This window comes from Sus scrofa, chromosome 8 (genome assembly GCF_000003025.6).
Source record: "Sus scrofa isolate TJ Tabasco breed Duroc chromosome 8, Sscrofa11.1, whole genome shotgun sequence".
NCBI lineage: Eukaryota > Metazoa > Chordata > Mammalia > Artiodactyla > Suidae > Sus > Sus scrofa.
The window spans coordinates 132,165,513-132,180,474 of NC_010450.4; the positions used below are offsets into that span (position 1 = coordinate 132,165,513).

Below are 14,962 nucleotides of genomic sequence, written 5' to 3' on the forward strand. Positions count from 1 at the left end.
GTATACAGTCGTTTCAGCACCATTACTATCTAGAGGATGTTTTCTTCACCCCCAAAAGTTTTTCCATCTGGAGTCAACCTTCTCCCAACGCCACTGATCTGATTTCCATTCCCACGGCTTTGCCTTTCCAGAACACTATATAACTACAATCAGATAAAAGATCCTCTTTGGTGTCTGATTTTTCTATATTTTTGATTTTATTTTATTGGAGTATAGTTGATGAACAATGCTATATTAGTTTCAGGGGTGCAGCCAGTGAATCAGTCATACAGGTAAGTATGCCCGTTCCCTTCCCACGCAGCTTGTCACAAACGGTGGACGAGGTTTTCTTGTGCTGCAGAGCAGGTTCTCCTCAAGCATCCGTTTTCCACAGTAGTGGGTATGTGTTCTTCCTACTCTCCGCACCCTTCCTCCCCTCAACACCTTTACCTGCGGTAACCAAAAGACTGCCTTGAAATCTGTTTCGGAACAGACTGAAAAAAACCCCAAAGACTGGGTTTGAAATCTGTTCCAGAACAGACTTAAAAAAACCCCGTTTTTCCAATTCCCCAGCCTGTCTACTATGAGTAATCATTTCTACTGGTTCTTATTTAAAATTTCTTCATGCAAACTCAACCAATATGAAGTTTCATTCCTCCTTCTTTTACAAAAGGGCAGAAATTTAAAAAACTACTCAGCATCTTGCCATTTTAATTTAATAAGACAGGTACTTCCATATTAATGCTTAGAATTCTATTCATTCTTTCACTGTTGCAGAGAACTCCATTTTGTGGCTGTAGTACTGCTGACTTGACTGATGCGTTATGAATTAGAGTTTTTCTGAAGTTTTGCTACTATAAATAATGTATATAAAGCAGACAGCCTTGTGATGTATCATTTTGTACATGCGGCTATTCCTCTTGAACTGACTTTCTGAGACTATGAATAAAAGAATACACCATCTGTAGCTTTGGTACATTTTGTCAGCTTCCCTTCCAAAGAGCTGTATCACCTTACATTTCTACCAGCTACACATGAGAGGTCTTTTCACAAGCCTTATCCATAGAATGTCTTATGAAGATTTGGATTTTTGCCAAATGAAAAGAAAAAAAAATCTTATTTCAGTTTTTTGATTGGTATTTTTCTTGCTAAGAATGGATGAGTAGGAGTTACGTTGTGGCTCAATGGGTTAAGAATCTGAATAATATCCATGAGTATGCAGGTTTGATCCCTGGCCTTGCTCAGTGGGTTAAAGGATCTGGCACTGCCGAGAGCTGCAGCTCAGGTCCGGGGCTGCTGTCTGTGGCACAGGCCAGCAGCTGCAGCTCTGATTCAACCCTTAGCCTAGGGAACTTCCTTAATGTGCCCTAAAAGAAAAAAAAGAAAGAAAAAAAAAGGATGGTGAAGTAGGATCAGAAAAGATTCCTTTTTCATTGTTTGTTTTCTTATTTTTTTGGAGGGGGGTCTTTTTTAGGGCCACACCCACAGCATATAGAGGTTCCCAGGCTAGGGGTCAAATTGGGGAGCTACAGCTGCCGGCCTACGCCACAGCCACAGCAACATGGATCCAAGCGCATGTGCGTGCTGCTTCAAGACTGGGGAAATGACACCTATTTTTACTGGTAGGAATGATTCAAGAAGGAAAACTGGAACTGCAGGAGCCAGAGGAGACAGTCAGGAGAACGCTGCTGAGTAAGTGGGAGGAAGGGGAAGCTAAGGCACAAATGAAGGAGTTGGCTTTGCAGAGCAGCACGGGCAGTTCTTCTGAAGTAAGGAAGCTATGTGAAAATTTACTTGGGTCATGGGGCATGGGACCTGGGAAAAGTCCTTACTGACGGCTCCCACTTTTGTTTTCCTGTGACAAAGGCTGCAAGAATATATGCTAAAAGTCAGGACAGTTCTGATGAGTAATCATTTTCTAGTTCTGTTAAGAGATTCGGAGGTAGACTTTGAGCCCATCTCGGTCAACACTGCATCATCTTAATTAACCATGTGCATTTTTTGCACCAATCTTATTCCAGTGTCATCTTATTTTCTTGTACGTATTTGCACTTTGCTTCTATTTTCTCTCCTGTGTTTTTGAAACCTATAAACTGTCTCAAATCCTCTTTAGCTAGAGGGGAAGGGACACAAATAGAATGGAGTGTCCTTATGATCTCACAGCATTTTATTCCTAACGCTGCCTCCGAAATTATTCCTAAATTACAGATTAGAAAAAGCTGTAGTTTTCAAATATTTTCGAGGCTCCCAATTTTCAAAAATCCAAATTCTTTATGGGAAGTAAGGCTCACTCTGACCTGCCACTTCCTCCATTTTCCAGACAGATTTTTATGTTTTCCTTCAATTATCGCTCCCTCCCCTGTCATATCTAAACACTTCAGAACTACTAGACAATTCTCTGTTGGCAAAATAAGTTTTTCTCTTTCCCGGCTTTTCTTGAGCAGTGCTTCCTACCACGAATTTCTTTCTGCATCTCTCAACAAAACTTCTACCCATTATTGGCAGCCCAGAAACGGTGTTATCTATTATGTGTGCTGCACAGATCTTCTCAAACAGGATAAAGCGTTCCCTCTTCTATGGTGGTGGTTATTTCATTTGTGTCGCTAATGAAACAACTAATACTACCTGTAATATAGTTATGTCCCTGTTTGTCTTCCTTAAGAGAGCCTTTTTTATATATCTTAATATCCCTCTTAGCACCAATACGGAACTTGCACAGGGTATTCAATACATGCCTGCTGAATTCAATGACATGTGCATGAAGTTCAAGGCAGCATGGGGCAGGCTATTTGTATATTTCCGCTTAAAATTCGAAGAACCTCAATGGGAACACCTTTTCAAAGAGCGTCATATATGAAAAACATTTCCCATACCTTTAGCAAAAATGACGAAATGCACATTCAAATATACTTCTCCTAATATATTAACTTTGATTTGTGAACCTTTGAGATGCTGGCAGCATCTTAGGACTTTTTGCTACATTTACTTTTCAGTATGCTAAGCGAGTTACTATATTCTAATAACTTTTATTCAGGACTACACAAAATTAATAACATCACTCTTCAAATTAGGTTATAAAATTACACATTTGCTGATCATCTATGCATAAACTATAATGACTACTTCTAGGCATCCACCTGGCTGGAACATGGCATGCCTAGGTATTCGGTCAAACATTCATCTGGGTGTTTCTGTGAGAGGGACTGTGGCCGACAGGGACATTTAAATCGGTAAACTCAGCAAGCGGAGTGCTCTCCCTAGGGCAGGGGGTCCTGATCCAATCATGTGTCCTGATCCAATCATGTGAGGCCTGAACAGAGCACACGCTTACCACCCCTGAGTAGGAAAGAATTCTTTCTGCCTGACTGCCTTCGAACTAGGACATCAGTTCTTTGTTTCCTTTGGACTGGGTCCCAAATAGCAGCTCTTCCTGGATCCTGAGCCTGCTGGCCTTCAGACTGGAACAACACCGTCAAGTCTCCTGGTGATGAGACCTACACCGCCGCCTCTGCTGGGTCTCCAGCTCGCCCACGCACCCTGCACATCTTGGGACTTAGCAGCCTCCATCATGACGCAAGCTAATAAATTTCTCCTTATACACACTCCTCCCCCCCCACACATGTCCTCTTGATCCTTTCTCTGGAGACCCCTGTTTAAATACATAGAGACATGAAATATCTAGGTAAAAGAATATGCAAAAATGACAACTGCTCTTTTCTAAGGACAGTGCTCAATGGGATTGAAGCTTTTAACACTTTCAAAATTATTTAAAAATTTTAAAGCAATAATTCTAGGTATATAAGATTTTTATTAAAATAATGTCTAGTAATATCTGATACCTAATCCTAGAGAAATATTGTTGGCATTTGAGAAAAAGTTCTCACAGAATACAAAGAAAAATGTTTTACTTTCATATTTATTCCAAAATAATAAAAAGTAAATGTGGATAATATTTCTACACACATTATTCATAAGCTAAGAGTTTTGGTGCAGTTTAAAAAGACATGGCATGGAGTTCCTGTAGTGGCGCAATGGGAACAATTCCACTAGGAACCATGAGGTTGAGGGTTCGATCCCTGCCCTTGCTCAGTGGGTTAAGGATCCGGCGTTGCTGTGGCTCTGGCGTAGGATGGCGGCTATAGCTCTGATTCGACCACTAACCTGGGGACCTCTGTATGTCGCAGGTGCGGCCCTAAAAAAAAAGAAAGAGAAGAAAAACCCCAAAAACAAACAAAAAAACCCACAGGCAGAAAGATTAGTGGTACCAAAGTATAAGTTAATACAGTAACACTGCCGTATCACCAAGAGTGCTTAGTTGATCTGGTTGATAAACAGCAACGAATGGGTTATAGTTCAGTTACAGACACTGCACAAAAGAAGGTCATACAAGGAATGATTATTCAAAAATAAGCAAGTATTTGGCCTTCATCATTTTCTTCACTTTTTATTTAATTAGAAAAAGAAGGAGAATACAATGGCCTACACTGTCTAACAGCAAATCCCTCCTGGTAAGATCAGCAAGCCCAGGGAGTAAAAGAAATCAGGCTTAGAATTTTTTTTTAAGGTTTTTGATTTCCTTTCACTTCCCCCGCATATGTAGTTACCTTCTAAGGGAATTTCTGGTTTTGTGGTCTTTGCCTAGGTCCCATCTGCATCAGAGATCTTGGGACCTGTTCGTTCCTGACGGGTAGCAGAGAGGAAATCTACTCTCCGCTCTCCATAGAGCAGCAGAGCAGGTCAGGATGGTTTCCCGTCAAAGGGGCTGCTTGTGACGGTGATTCCCACACAGAGTTACAAGAACAGACAGGAGACAGTATTGACACAAGTTCACTAACTATTTCAGTCGTTCAACATTTTCTGAAAGTCACTAAGCTAGGGACTATGCTAAGACACAGAGAGCTCATCTTGGTATCAGTGACAACACTATCATACACGAATGTGTAAGAATATGAATAGCAAGCAGTGCACAGTGTTAACTGTGTGCCGGGCTTACACTATACGCTTTCGCTCATTCAGTACCATACAGATGGAAACTAACTCGTCCAGGTCACATAACTAGCTAAGTCCTGGAAGCAGGATCCAAATTCAGGCTCCAGAGCCATACGCTCACCCCCAGCCCAGGGTTTATAACCCTCAGTCCCACTGACATTTGGGATCTGTGCTGTGGAGAGACATCCTGAAGGTATTTATTCTGCGTAGGATAACAGCAGCATCCCTGGCCTCTACTCACTAGATGCCAGGAGGACCACCTACCTCGCCCCCGCCTTCCACTCTCCTGACAGTTATGACAACTAAAAATGCATCCAGACATTGCCAAATGTCCCCTTTGAGGTAGAACTGCCTCTGCTTAAAACCCACGGCTTTAACCTGTGTTATCTTTCCTAGAATTAAAAGTCTAAGAGGAAAGATATATGAATATATATGTATCCATCCAGTAAACAAAGTAGAAGTGCTAAATCTGTGCTAAGGCAAGATGACTTCTGATTATCTGGATACAGCAAATGGGTGTGAGGTGGTCTCTCTACCACCCCAGCATTTAAATTTTTCAATTTAATTTCGTTATTACACGTTGGACTCTGTTTTAGAATACAGAGTCCTGGAGTTTCTTCTTTAGTAACTCACATTGTGCCTAGCCTATAACAAGTGCCTGGTGTATACATGTCAAATTTATTATTATTTTTTTTTTGTCTTTTTGCTATTTCTTTGGGCCGCTCCCGAGCATATGGAGGTTCCCAGGCTAGGGGTTGAATCGGAGCTGTAGCCACTGGCCTACATCACAGCCACAGCAACGCAGGATCCGTGGCGTCTGAAACCTACACCACAGCTCACGGCAACGCCGGATCATTAACCCACTGAGCAAGGGCAGGGACCGAACCCGCAACCTCATGGTTCCTAGTCGGATTTGTTTACCACTGCGCCACGACAGGAACTCCCTACACGTCAAATTTATGGATAAAGAAAGAAACAAATGGGAAGGAGGGAGAAAAGATGGATAGTAAGATTTTACACAGAGTAAGTACAGTATAGTGTGGTTAAAACCATTTGGTCTTTTTTGGGGGTGGGGGGCTGCACCCATGGCATATGGAGGTTCCCAGGCTTGGGGTCTAATTGGAGCTACAGCTGCTAGCCTACACCACAGCCACAGCAACGTGGGATCTGAGCCACGCCTGTGACCTACACCACAGCTCACAGCAACACGGGATCCTTAACCCACTGAGTGAGACCAGGGATCAAACCCACAACCTCAAGGTCCCTAGTCAGATTCATTCCACTGCGTCATGATGGGAACTCCTGGTCTTTTTTTAAAACAAGTTCAAGCTAAAGCTTCTGCTAAGGTTGGTGAAGTAGATATACTAGTACTGTGCTTCTAAGATGAACATTGATTTTAAGAAGCCTAGATATGGTAGGAACCACGATTCCTGATATTATACTACAAATTTGAGGCACTGAACCCTTAAAATAAGGTTCCCTTAGTTTATCTGGAATAGTACAGATCCCTGGTACACACCAATATTCTCAAATAAAAACAATGAGAATTTGATTCAAGTTCCAATCCATTAACCGATTTCAAAGGAAGTGCCAAATGAATCATGTGCCAACTAAGCAGGAAGTAAACAATTACTCAGTAAAGAGAGAAGCTGGAGCATAAAAGAGCCTGTGGTGACCTGTATAAACTTGTCTAGTTATTTAAAGGGGAACACTATCTTGAAAAGTGCAATTTTAAGACAAATAAATGAAAGTGTCTACTTATACACTGGTAGTAAGGTAAATTTTTTTTCCATAGAACTATATATGTACAGTTCACCAAACATGTCAAGATCTTAAGAATACTATTATTCACAATTCTATGCTAGGCATTGAGTAGTTATATATATATAATATATATAAAACCATATATATGATATAATATCATATATATTAATAAAAAACAAAATAAATATATATATAATAAAAAACAAAATAAATATTATATATATGGTTTTATATATCAAAAGCAAGCATTTATTAAGTAAAAGTTTTATTTTTAAAAAATTGCTATTTCCACAATACAATTTTTTTTTCTACTGTACAGCATGGTGACCCAGTTACACATATATGCATACACTTTTTTTTCTCACATTATCAGGCTCCGTCATAAGTAACTAGACATAGTTCCCAGTGCTACACAGCAGGATCTCATTGCTTATCCATTCCAAAGGCAATTGTCTTTGTCTATAAACCCCAAGCTCCCAATCTACCCCACTCCCTCCCCCTTGGCAACTACAAGTCTATTCTCCAAGTCCATGATTTTCTTTGCTGTGGAATACTTCATTTGTGCCATATATTAGATTCCAGATATAAGTGATATCATATGGTATTTGTCTTTCTCTTTCTGACTTACTTCACTCATGATGAGAGTCTCTAGTCCCATCCATGTTGCTGCAAATGGTATTATGTCATTCTTTTTTATGGCTGATAGTATTCCATTGTGTATATGTACCACATCTTCCTAATCCAATTGTCTGTTGATGGTCATTTGGGTTGTTTCCATGTCTTGGCTATTGTGAATAGAGCTGCAATGAACATGTGGGTGCATGTGTCTTTTTTAAGGAAAGTTTTGTCCAGAGAGATGCCCAAGAGTGGATTGCGGGTATATGGTAGTTCTATGTATAGATTTCTAAGGTATCTCCATACTGATCTCCATAGTGGTTGTACCAGCTTATATTCCCACCAACAGTGCAGGAAGATTCCTTTTCTCCACACTCCCTCCAGCATTGTTATTTGTGGACTTATTAAACATGTCCATTCTGACTGGTGTGAGGTGGTATCTCGTGATAGTTTTGATTTGTATTTCTCTAATAATCAAGGATGTTGAGCATTTTTTCATGTGCTTGTTGGCCATCTGTACATCTTCCTTGGAGAAATGTCTCTTCAGGTCTTTTGCCCATTTTTCAATTGGGTTGTGGGCTTTTTTGCTGTTAAGTTGTATAAATTGCTTGTATATTTTAGAGATTAAGCCCTTGTCAGTTGCATCATTTGAAACGATTTTTTCCCATTCTGTAAGTTGTCTTTTTGGTTTCCTTTGCTGTGCAAAAGCTTGTCCGTTTGATTAGGTCCCATTGGTCTATTTTTGCTTTTATTTCTGTGGCTTTGGGAGACTGACCTAAGAAAACATTGGTAAGGTTGATATCAGAGAATGTTTTGCCCATGTTCTCTTCCAGGAGTTTGATGGTATCTTGTCTTAGGTTTAAGTCTTTCAGCCATTTGGAGTTTATTTTTGTGCATGGTGTGAGGGTATGTTCTAGTTTCATGGATTTGCATGCAGCTGTCCAGGTTTCCCAGCAATACTTGCTGAATAGACTGTCATTTTCCCATTTTATGTTCTTGCCTCCTTTGTCAAAGATTAACTGACGATAGGTGGGTCTGGGTTTATTTCTGGGTGCTCTATTCTGTTTCATTGGTCTGCATGTCTGTTTTAGTACCAGTACCACACTGTCTCGATGACTTTGTAATATTGCCTGAAGTCTTGGAGAGTTATGCCTCCTGCTTGGTTTTTGTTCCTCAGAATTGCTTTGGCAATCCTGGGTCTTTTGTGGTTCCATATACATTTTTGGATTGTTTGTTCTAGTTCTGTGAAAAATGTCATGGGGAATTTGATAGGGATTACATTGAATCTGTAGATTGCTTTGGGTAGTATGGCCATTTTTACAATATTAACTTTTCCAACCCAGGAGCATGGAATATCTTTCCATTTCTTTACATCTTCTTTAATTCCTTGATTCATGGTTTAGAGTTCTCAGCATATAAGTCTCTTACCTCCTTGGTCAGGTGTATTCCCAGGTATCTGATTTTTTGGGGTACAATTTTAAAAGGTATTGTATTTTTGTATTCCTTTTCTAATATTTCATTGTTAGTATACAGAAATGTGACTGATTTCTGAATGTTAAAGCTTATATTCCGCTACTTTGCCGAATTTGTTGATCAGTTCATGTAGTTTTTGGATTGAGTCCTTGGGGTTTTCTATATAAAGTATCATGTCAGTGACAATTTTACCTTTTCTCTTCCTATTTGGATACCTTTTATTTCTTTCGTTTGTCTGATTGCTGTGGCTAGGATTTCCAGTACTATGTTGAATAATAGTAGTGAGAGTGGGCATCCTTGTCTTGTTCCAGATTTTAGTAGGAAGGCTTTCAGTTTTTCTCCATTGAGTGTTATATTTGCTGTGGGTTTGTCATAAATGGCTTTGATTATGTTAAGGTATGTTCCCTCTATACCCACTTTGGTAAGAGTTTTTATCATGAATGGATGGTGGACTTTGTCAAATGCTTTTTCTGCATCTATTGAGATGATCATGTGGTTTTTGACTTTTGTTAATGTGGTGTATGATGCTGATTGATTTGCGTATGTTGAATCATCCTTGTGCACCTGGAATGAATCCCACCTGGTCGTGGTATATGATCTTTTTGATATGTTGTTGGATTTGGATAGCTAAAATTTTGTTGAGAATTTTTGTGCTTATATTTATCAAAAATATTGGCCTACAGTTTTTTTTTTTTGGTGGTATCATTGTCTGGTTTTGGAATTAGGGTGATAGTGGCGTCACAGAATGTCTTTGGGAGTGTTCTTCTTCTTCAACCTTTTGAAAAACTTTAAGGAGGATGGGTATAAGTTCCTCTTTGTATGTTTGGTAGAATTCACCTGTGAAGCCATCTGGTCCTGGACTTCTATTTGTAGGGAGTGTTTTTATGACACATTCAATTTCATTTCTAGTGATCAATCTATCTGTTTCTTCTTGATTCAGTTTTTGCAGGCTGTCAGTCTCTAGAAAGTTGTCCATTTCTTCTAGGTTGTCAAATTTGTTGGCATACAATTGTTCATGTATTCTCTCATGGATTTTGTATTTCTGTAGTATCTGTTGTGACTTCTCCTTTTTCGTTTCTGATTTTGTTAATTTGGGTTTTTTCTCTCCTCTTCTTGCTGAGTCTAGCCAAAGTTTTGTCAATTTTGTTTACCTTTTCAAAGAACCACCTTTGGTTTATGATTTCTTCTATTGCTTTTTTTAATCTCTATTTTATTGATTTCCTCTTTGATCTTTATGATTATCTTCCTTCTGCTGACTTTAGGTTTTGTTTGTTCTTCTTCTTCTAATTCATTTAGGTGGTGGGTTAAGTTGTCGATTTGAGATTTTTCTTCTTTTTTTGAGGAAGGCCTATATTGCTATGAATTACCCTCTGAGCACTGCTTTTATGGCATCCCATAGATTTTCAGTGGTTTTGTCTTCATTATCATTTGTCTCAAGGTATTTTTTAATTTCCGACTTGATTTCCTCATTGACCCATTGGTTTTTTAGTAGCATCTTGTTTAGTCTCCATGTAGTCAGTTTTTTCTCATTTCTTTTCCTGTGGTTGATTTCTAGTTTCATGCCATTGTGGTCAAAGATACCTGAAATAATTCCTATATTCTTAAATTTGTTGAGGCTAGCTTTGTGCCCCAGTATGTGATCAATTCTTGAGAATGTTCCATGTGCACTTGAGAAGAATGAATATTCTGAATTTTTTTGGATGTAATGTCCTGAAAGTGTCGATTAAGTCTAACTTTTCTATTGTGTCCTTTAGGATCTCTTTTAATGGTGTATCTTAACTCATGAAAATCAGGAAGTGCAGTTATTATTCTTTCTCAAAATGTAAGGTATAAGATATATGGCTATTCCTCTGACCTTGCTTTCTGTAATGGGATCAAAAACTTGTTTTTGATTTTCTTTGTATTTAGAATTGCAAAGGCAAGAGGTAATCTAGAAGTTCAATTAGATGCACAAAGAAATCAACTTGAACATAGTAATGGCAACAGTGCCCACGGTACCCCACAACATTTGTTTCTAAACACTTAGCCTAATAATAAGGAGGCTTCAATCACTTTCCCAAATATGTGATCTAAGAGCTGTACCTAAATACAGGGACGTTTACTTGTTTGGGTATCCTGACACTGCGGAAATTAGGAAAGCCCTCAGCAAATCAGAAAGGCACTATGCACCCGAAATTTCTACTAAGCATTTTTTCTTTTGTTTTTTTTAGGGCCACACCTACAGCATATGGAAGTTCCCAGGCTAGGGGTTGAATCAGAGGTGTAGCTGCTGGCCTACTGGTACCACATTCACAGCAACGCTAGATCCGAAGCACATCTGCAATCCACACCACAGCTTACTGCAATGCTGGATCCTTAACCCATTGAGCAAAGCCAGGGATTGAACCTGCATCCTCATAAATACTAGTCAGATTTGTTTCTGCTCACCCACAAGGGGAACTCCCTCTTTTTTTTTTTTTTTTGTATTCTGGATTTTAAATGCCTTGCAGAAAGCATTCATAAATATTTGTGCAAAATTTTTCTTAACTAGAGAAAACTCATTTATAATTCTGTAGTTCTCAAAACTAAGACATCTGTGGCTTTATCTATTTTTAGTTTTTCCTAGGTCACCAGACTCACTTGAGAGACTGATAAAGTTAGGGACATCCTGCTCCCCAAATGCTCGGACACACACAGGTTAGTACATTGTTTCATTGGTTTGTAGACATCCTGGAGCTCAATTAAGATCCAGGAATCTCAGCGGTTAAATAATTTGCACGCCACCATGCCCATTTCCAATTACCCTCTATCCTTTAAAAGCTTATTACATGAATCATATGGAGTATACAGAATGAATGTCTACTGTTTAAATAATAAAAATGAATAGCCATATATATGCTATCCACTTAATAAACACTGCCAGTATAAATTCCTTCAAAATATGTAACAGCTACCAACATGGTATATACTCTATATCACACAAAGTCCTTTTAAAATACTTCATCTCAGGCAATGGGAAATTTCTTAGGGCAAATGCCTTAAGACTTACCTCTACCTTATGGCTATTGTCTCTCTCCAGGGGCTGCTTTGCTTATACCTTTCAAAATTCTTAAGCTGCTCATGGAATTTTTAAAAAGGCAGATAAACCTGGATTCTCTAGGATGCTTGTCAGTCTTCTTTCACATACACAATTAGCAGCTCAAATCAAGCTGCCTTCTTTTGGCTTAATCAATACACACACACACTTCGCTTCCTCACTCTCCCCTTTCTGAAGATAGAAGCATTCTTTTATTTTTTTATTTTTTATTTTTTTTGCTTTTTAGGACCACACCCAAGGCATATGGAGGTTCCCAGGCTAGGGGTCGATCCGAGCTATAGCTGCAGGCCTATGCCACAGCCACAGCAACCCAAGATCCGAGATGCATCTTCGACCACAGCTCATGGCACATGGATCTTTAACCCACTGAGTGAGGCCAGCGGTTGAACCTGCATCCTCACAGATACTAGTTAGATATGTTTCTGAGGAGCCAAGACGAAAACTCCAAGCATTCTTATTCACTGTCAGTAGAAGGCTACATTAGTCCAATATCTTTAGATGGCAATTAGGCCAAGTACAGCTGACCAAGAACAAAGCAGGGGTTAGAAGCACTGACCTGCCTCACATTAGAAAATCTGCAGAAAAGTGACGTTTGTTCTCCGTATCTGCAGATTCACTAACCGAGGATCGTGTCGTCATGTGCAGATACGTGGGTTCTGCAGTTCAAACTGGTGCTGTTCAAGGGCCAACTATATGTCGGAATTTTAAATGCACATACTTTTAGTATTTTTTTATTTTTAATTTATTACTCAAATGAATTTATCACATCTGTAGTTGTAACATACTTTCAGCATTTTTACTATTATACTTTTACAATTTTACTGTTAGTAAATTATTAGGTTAATTTTCACACTCTGGGAAATATTAGTCATAGCCAATTCTGAATCCTCCAAAGTTCCATATCTAAATTGTCACAGCTTGCGACACTGTATGTATTTGTTACAAAAATGGTTTTCCTAGCCTAGACAATGAAATTAGATCTTCTCTTGTCCTCAGACTGTTCCTTCTTCACTGTTCCATCAAATTAATTGTCAGGCTTTGTCAGCTTTGTCACAATTTTTATTCTTTCCTCCAGATCATTAAAATGCCCCAATTAGATTCCTATGCATCTCACCTCATTATCCACTTTTATCAAACTTGCCCTCTGAATTAACAAACCACATCATATCGGTCTCCTAAAAATATGCCTGAAAACAAAGTCTCAAGTTTTGGCCTCAAAGTCTTCTTCATCCTCTCAGCTCACTTTACCATGGCCTCACCATTAGTTAGGCCTGATAACCAATGTATCAGCCTAACCATCTGACCAAACATCCCCGATGACAGCGGACAGTTTGCTGCCTCTTAGCAGTGCACGTCGCAACAGCTCTAGGTGGAAGGCCCATTACCTATTTTCAATTTTCTTTCCCTTTTGAAATTTTTATTACAGTTTACAATGTTATGCCAATTTTGGCTGTGTAGCAAAGTGACCCAGTCACACATATGCAGACCTTCCTCACATTATCTTCCATCACAGGCTATGCCAAGAGGCTGGATACAGTTCCCTGGGGCCTCACTGCGTATCCATTCTAAATGTCATTATTCTCAATTTTCTAAATTTTACTCACTCTTCACAACCCAACGCAAATGTGACCTTCTCTGAGATATTCTCTAAACTAAAAACTGCTCTTCTTCAAACTTCCCAAATATTTTATCCCTCTATGTAGCATTTATTTCCATCTGCCTCATGTTATAGATTGTTCTATATAGATTGATCAAGTTCAGTTTTTTAGTGACTTTGTATCTTCCTCATAGGCACAGGGTTCTATACACAGTCGGCATTTAATAAACATTTAAAATATGAACTAATAATGGTTCACTTTTTTCTTAGATCCAAAAAGGTTCTAAAATTACTTGAATACTTAAAACAAATATGAACTTGGAATATACAATCATTTTATCTATTTAACTTTTTTCATTAATTTTTTTTTTTTTTTTTTTTTTTTTTTTTTTTTGCTTTTTTAGGGCTGCACTTGGGGCATATGGAAGTTCCCAGGCTAGGGGTCGAATCGAGGTTGTAGCTGCTGGCCACAGCCACTCAGGGATCTGAGCTGCATCTGTGACCTACACCACCGCTCACGGCAACGCTGACCCACGGAGCGAGGCCAGGGATCAAACCCTCACCCTCAGGGATACTAGTCTGATCTGAGGCGCCACAACAGGAAGTCCGTAATTTTTAAAGTGAAGTATAGATGCTTATCATAGTAAAGTTACAGTTGTACAATACAGTGATTCACAATTGTTACAGGTTATATTCTGCATGCAGTTATTATAAAGTAAGTGTTTGGCTTTATTCCCCATGTTGCAGAATATACTTGTAGCTGATACCTAATATCTTGTACCTCTTGATCCTCTACCCTTGGCATGCCCCTCCCCACTTTCCCCTCCACGCTGAAACCACTAGTTTGCTCTATCTCTAAGTCTGCTTTTTTGTTAATTCACTTGTTTGTTGTGTTTTTTTAGATTCCACATACAAATGATTACCTGATCATTTTAAGTTCATGGTGGGTTTTTTTTTTTCTCCAGAAGGTTGAGGTAGGGTAGCCTACTATTCTTACCCCCACCAACATGAAACACAAAATCAAGCCCCAAAAGACTTAATGTTACCTTTTCGACGTCAGAGAGAGACGTGAGTGACTGATTTTGAAGAACCTCTGGTGCCGTGAATGCGCGAAGATCCTGGTTGGAAATATTTTCATCTGTAAATGACACGCTACCAGATGGCAGCAGCAGCAGGGACCACGGAGAAATGATGAAGCCAAGGGCAGCAGGATCAGCTATGCTTACTGGTTTGTAACCAAAGAGAATAAAAGGAAAAAAGAAAGACAGCTACTTAAAATTCTAATCAGAGGAATTAGAGATCGCTTAAATGAATACTCTAGCATATTCAAAATATGGTAATACGCAGTTACACCAAAAAAGCTGCAACAAAAAGAGTGGGTTTCATACACCTGCTACTGCTAGCATTATTAACAATGTCTTGATTTGGCTTATCTTTCATAACTGAGACGGTAGATCTAGAAGTAGAGG

General features: G+C 39.1%; 1 protein-coding gene across 1 annotated transcript in view; it reads right to left on the bottom strand.

Moving 5' to 3' along the window:
* Positions 1 to 14,962, bottom strand: part of PTPN13 (protein tyrosine phosphatase, non-receptor type 13) — a 165,256-nt gene that overhangs the window by 130,343 nt on the left and 19,951 nt on the right. The window contains 1 exon segment of the mRNA XM_013979051.2: positions 14,540 to 14,718. Coding sequence (XP_013834505.2) covers positions 14,540 to 14,718 — 179 coding nt within the window.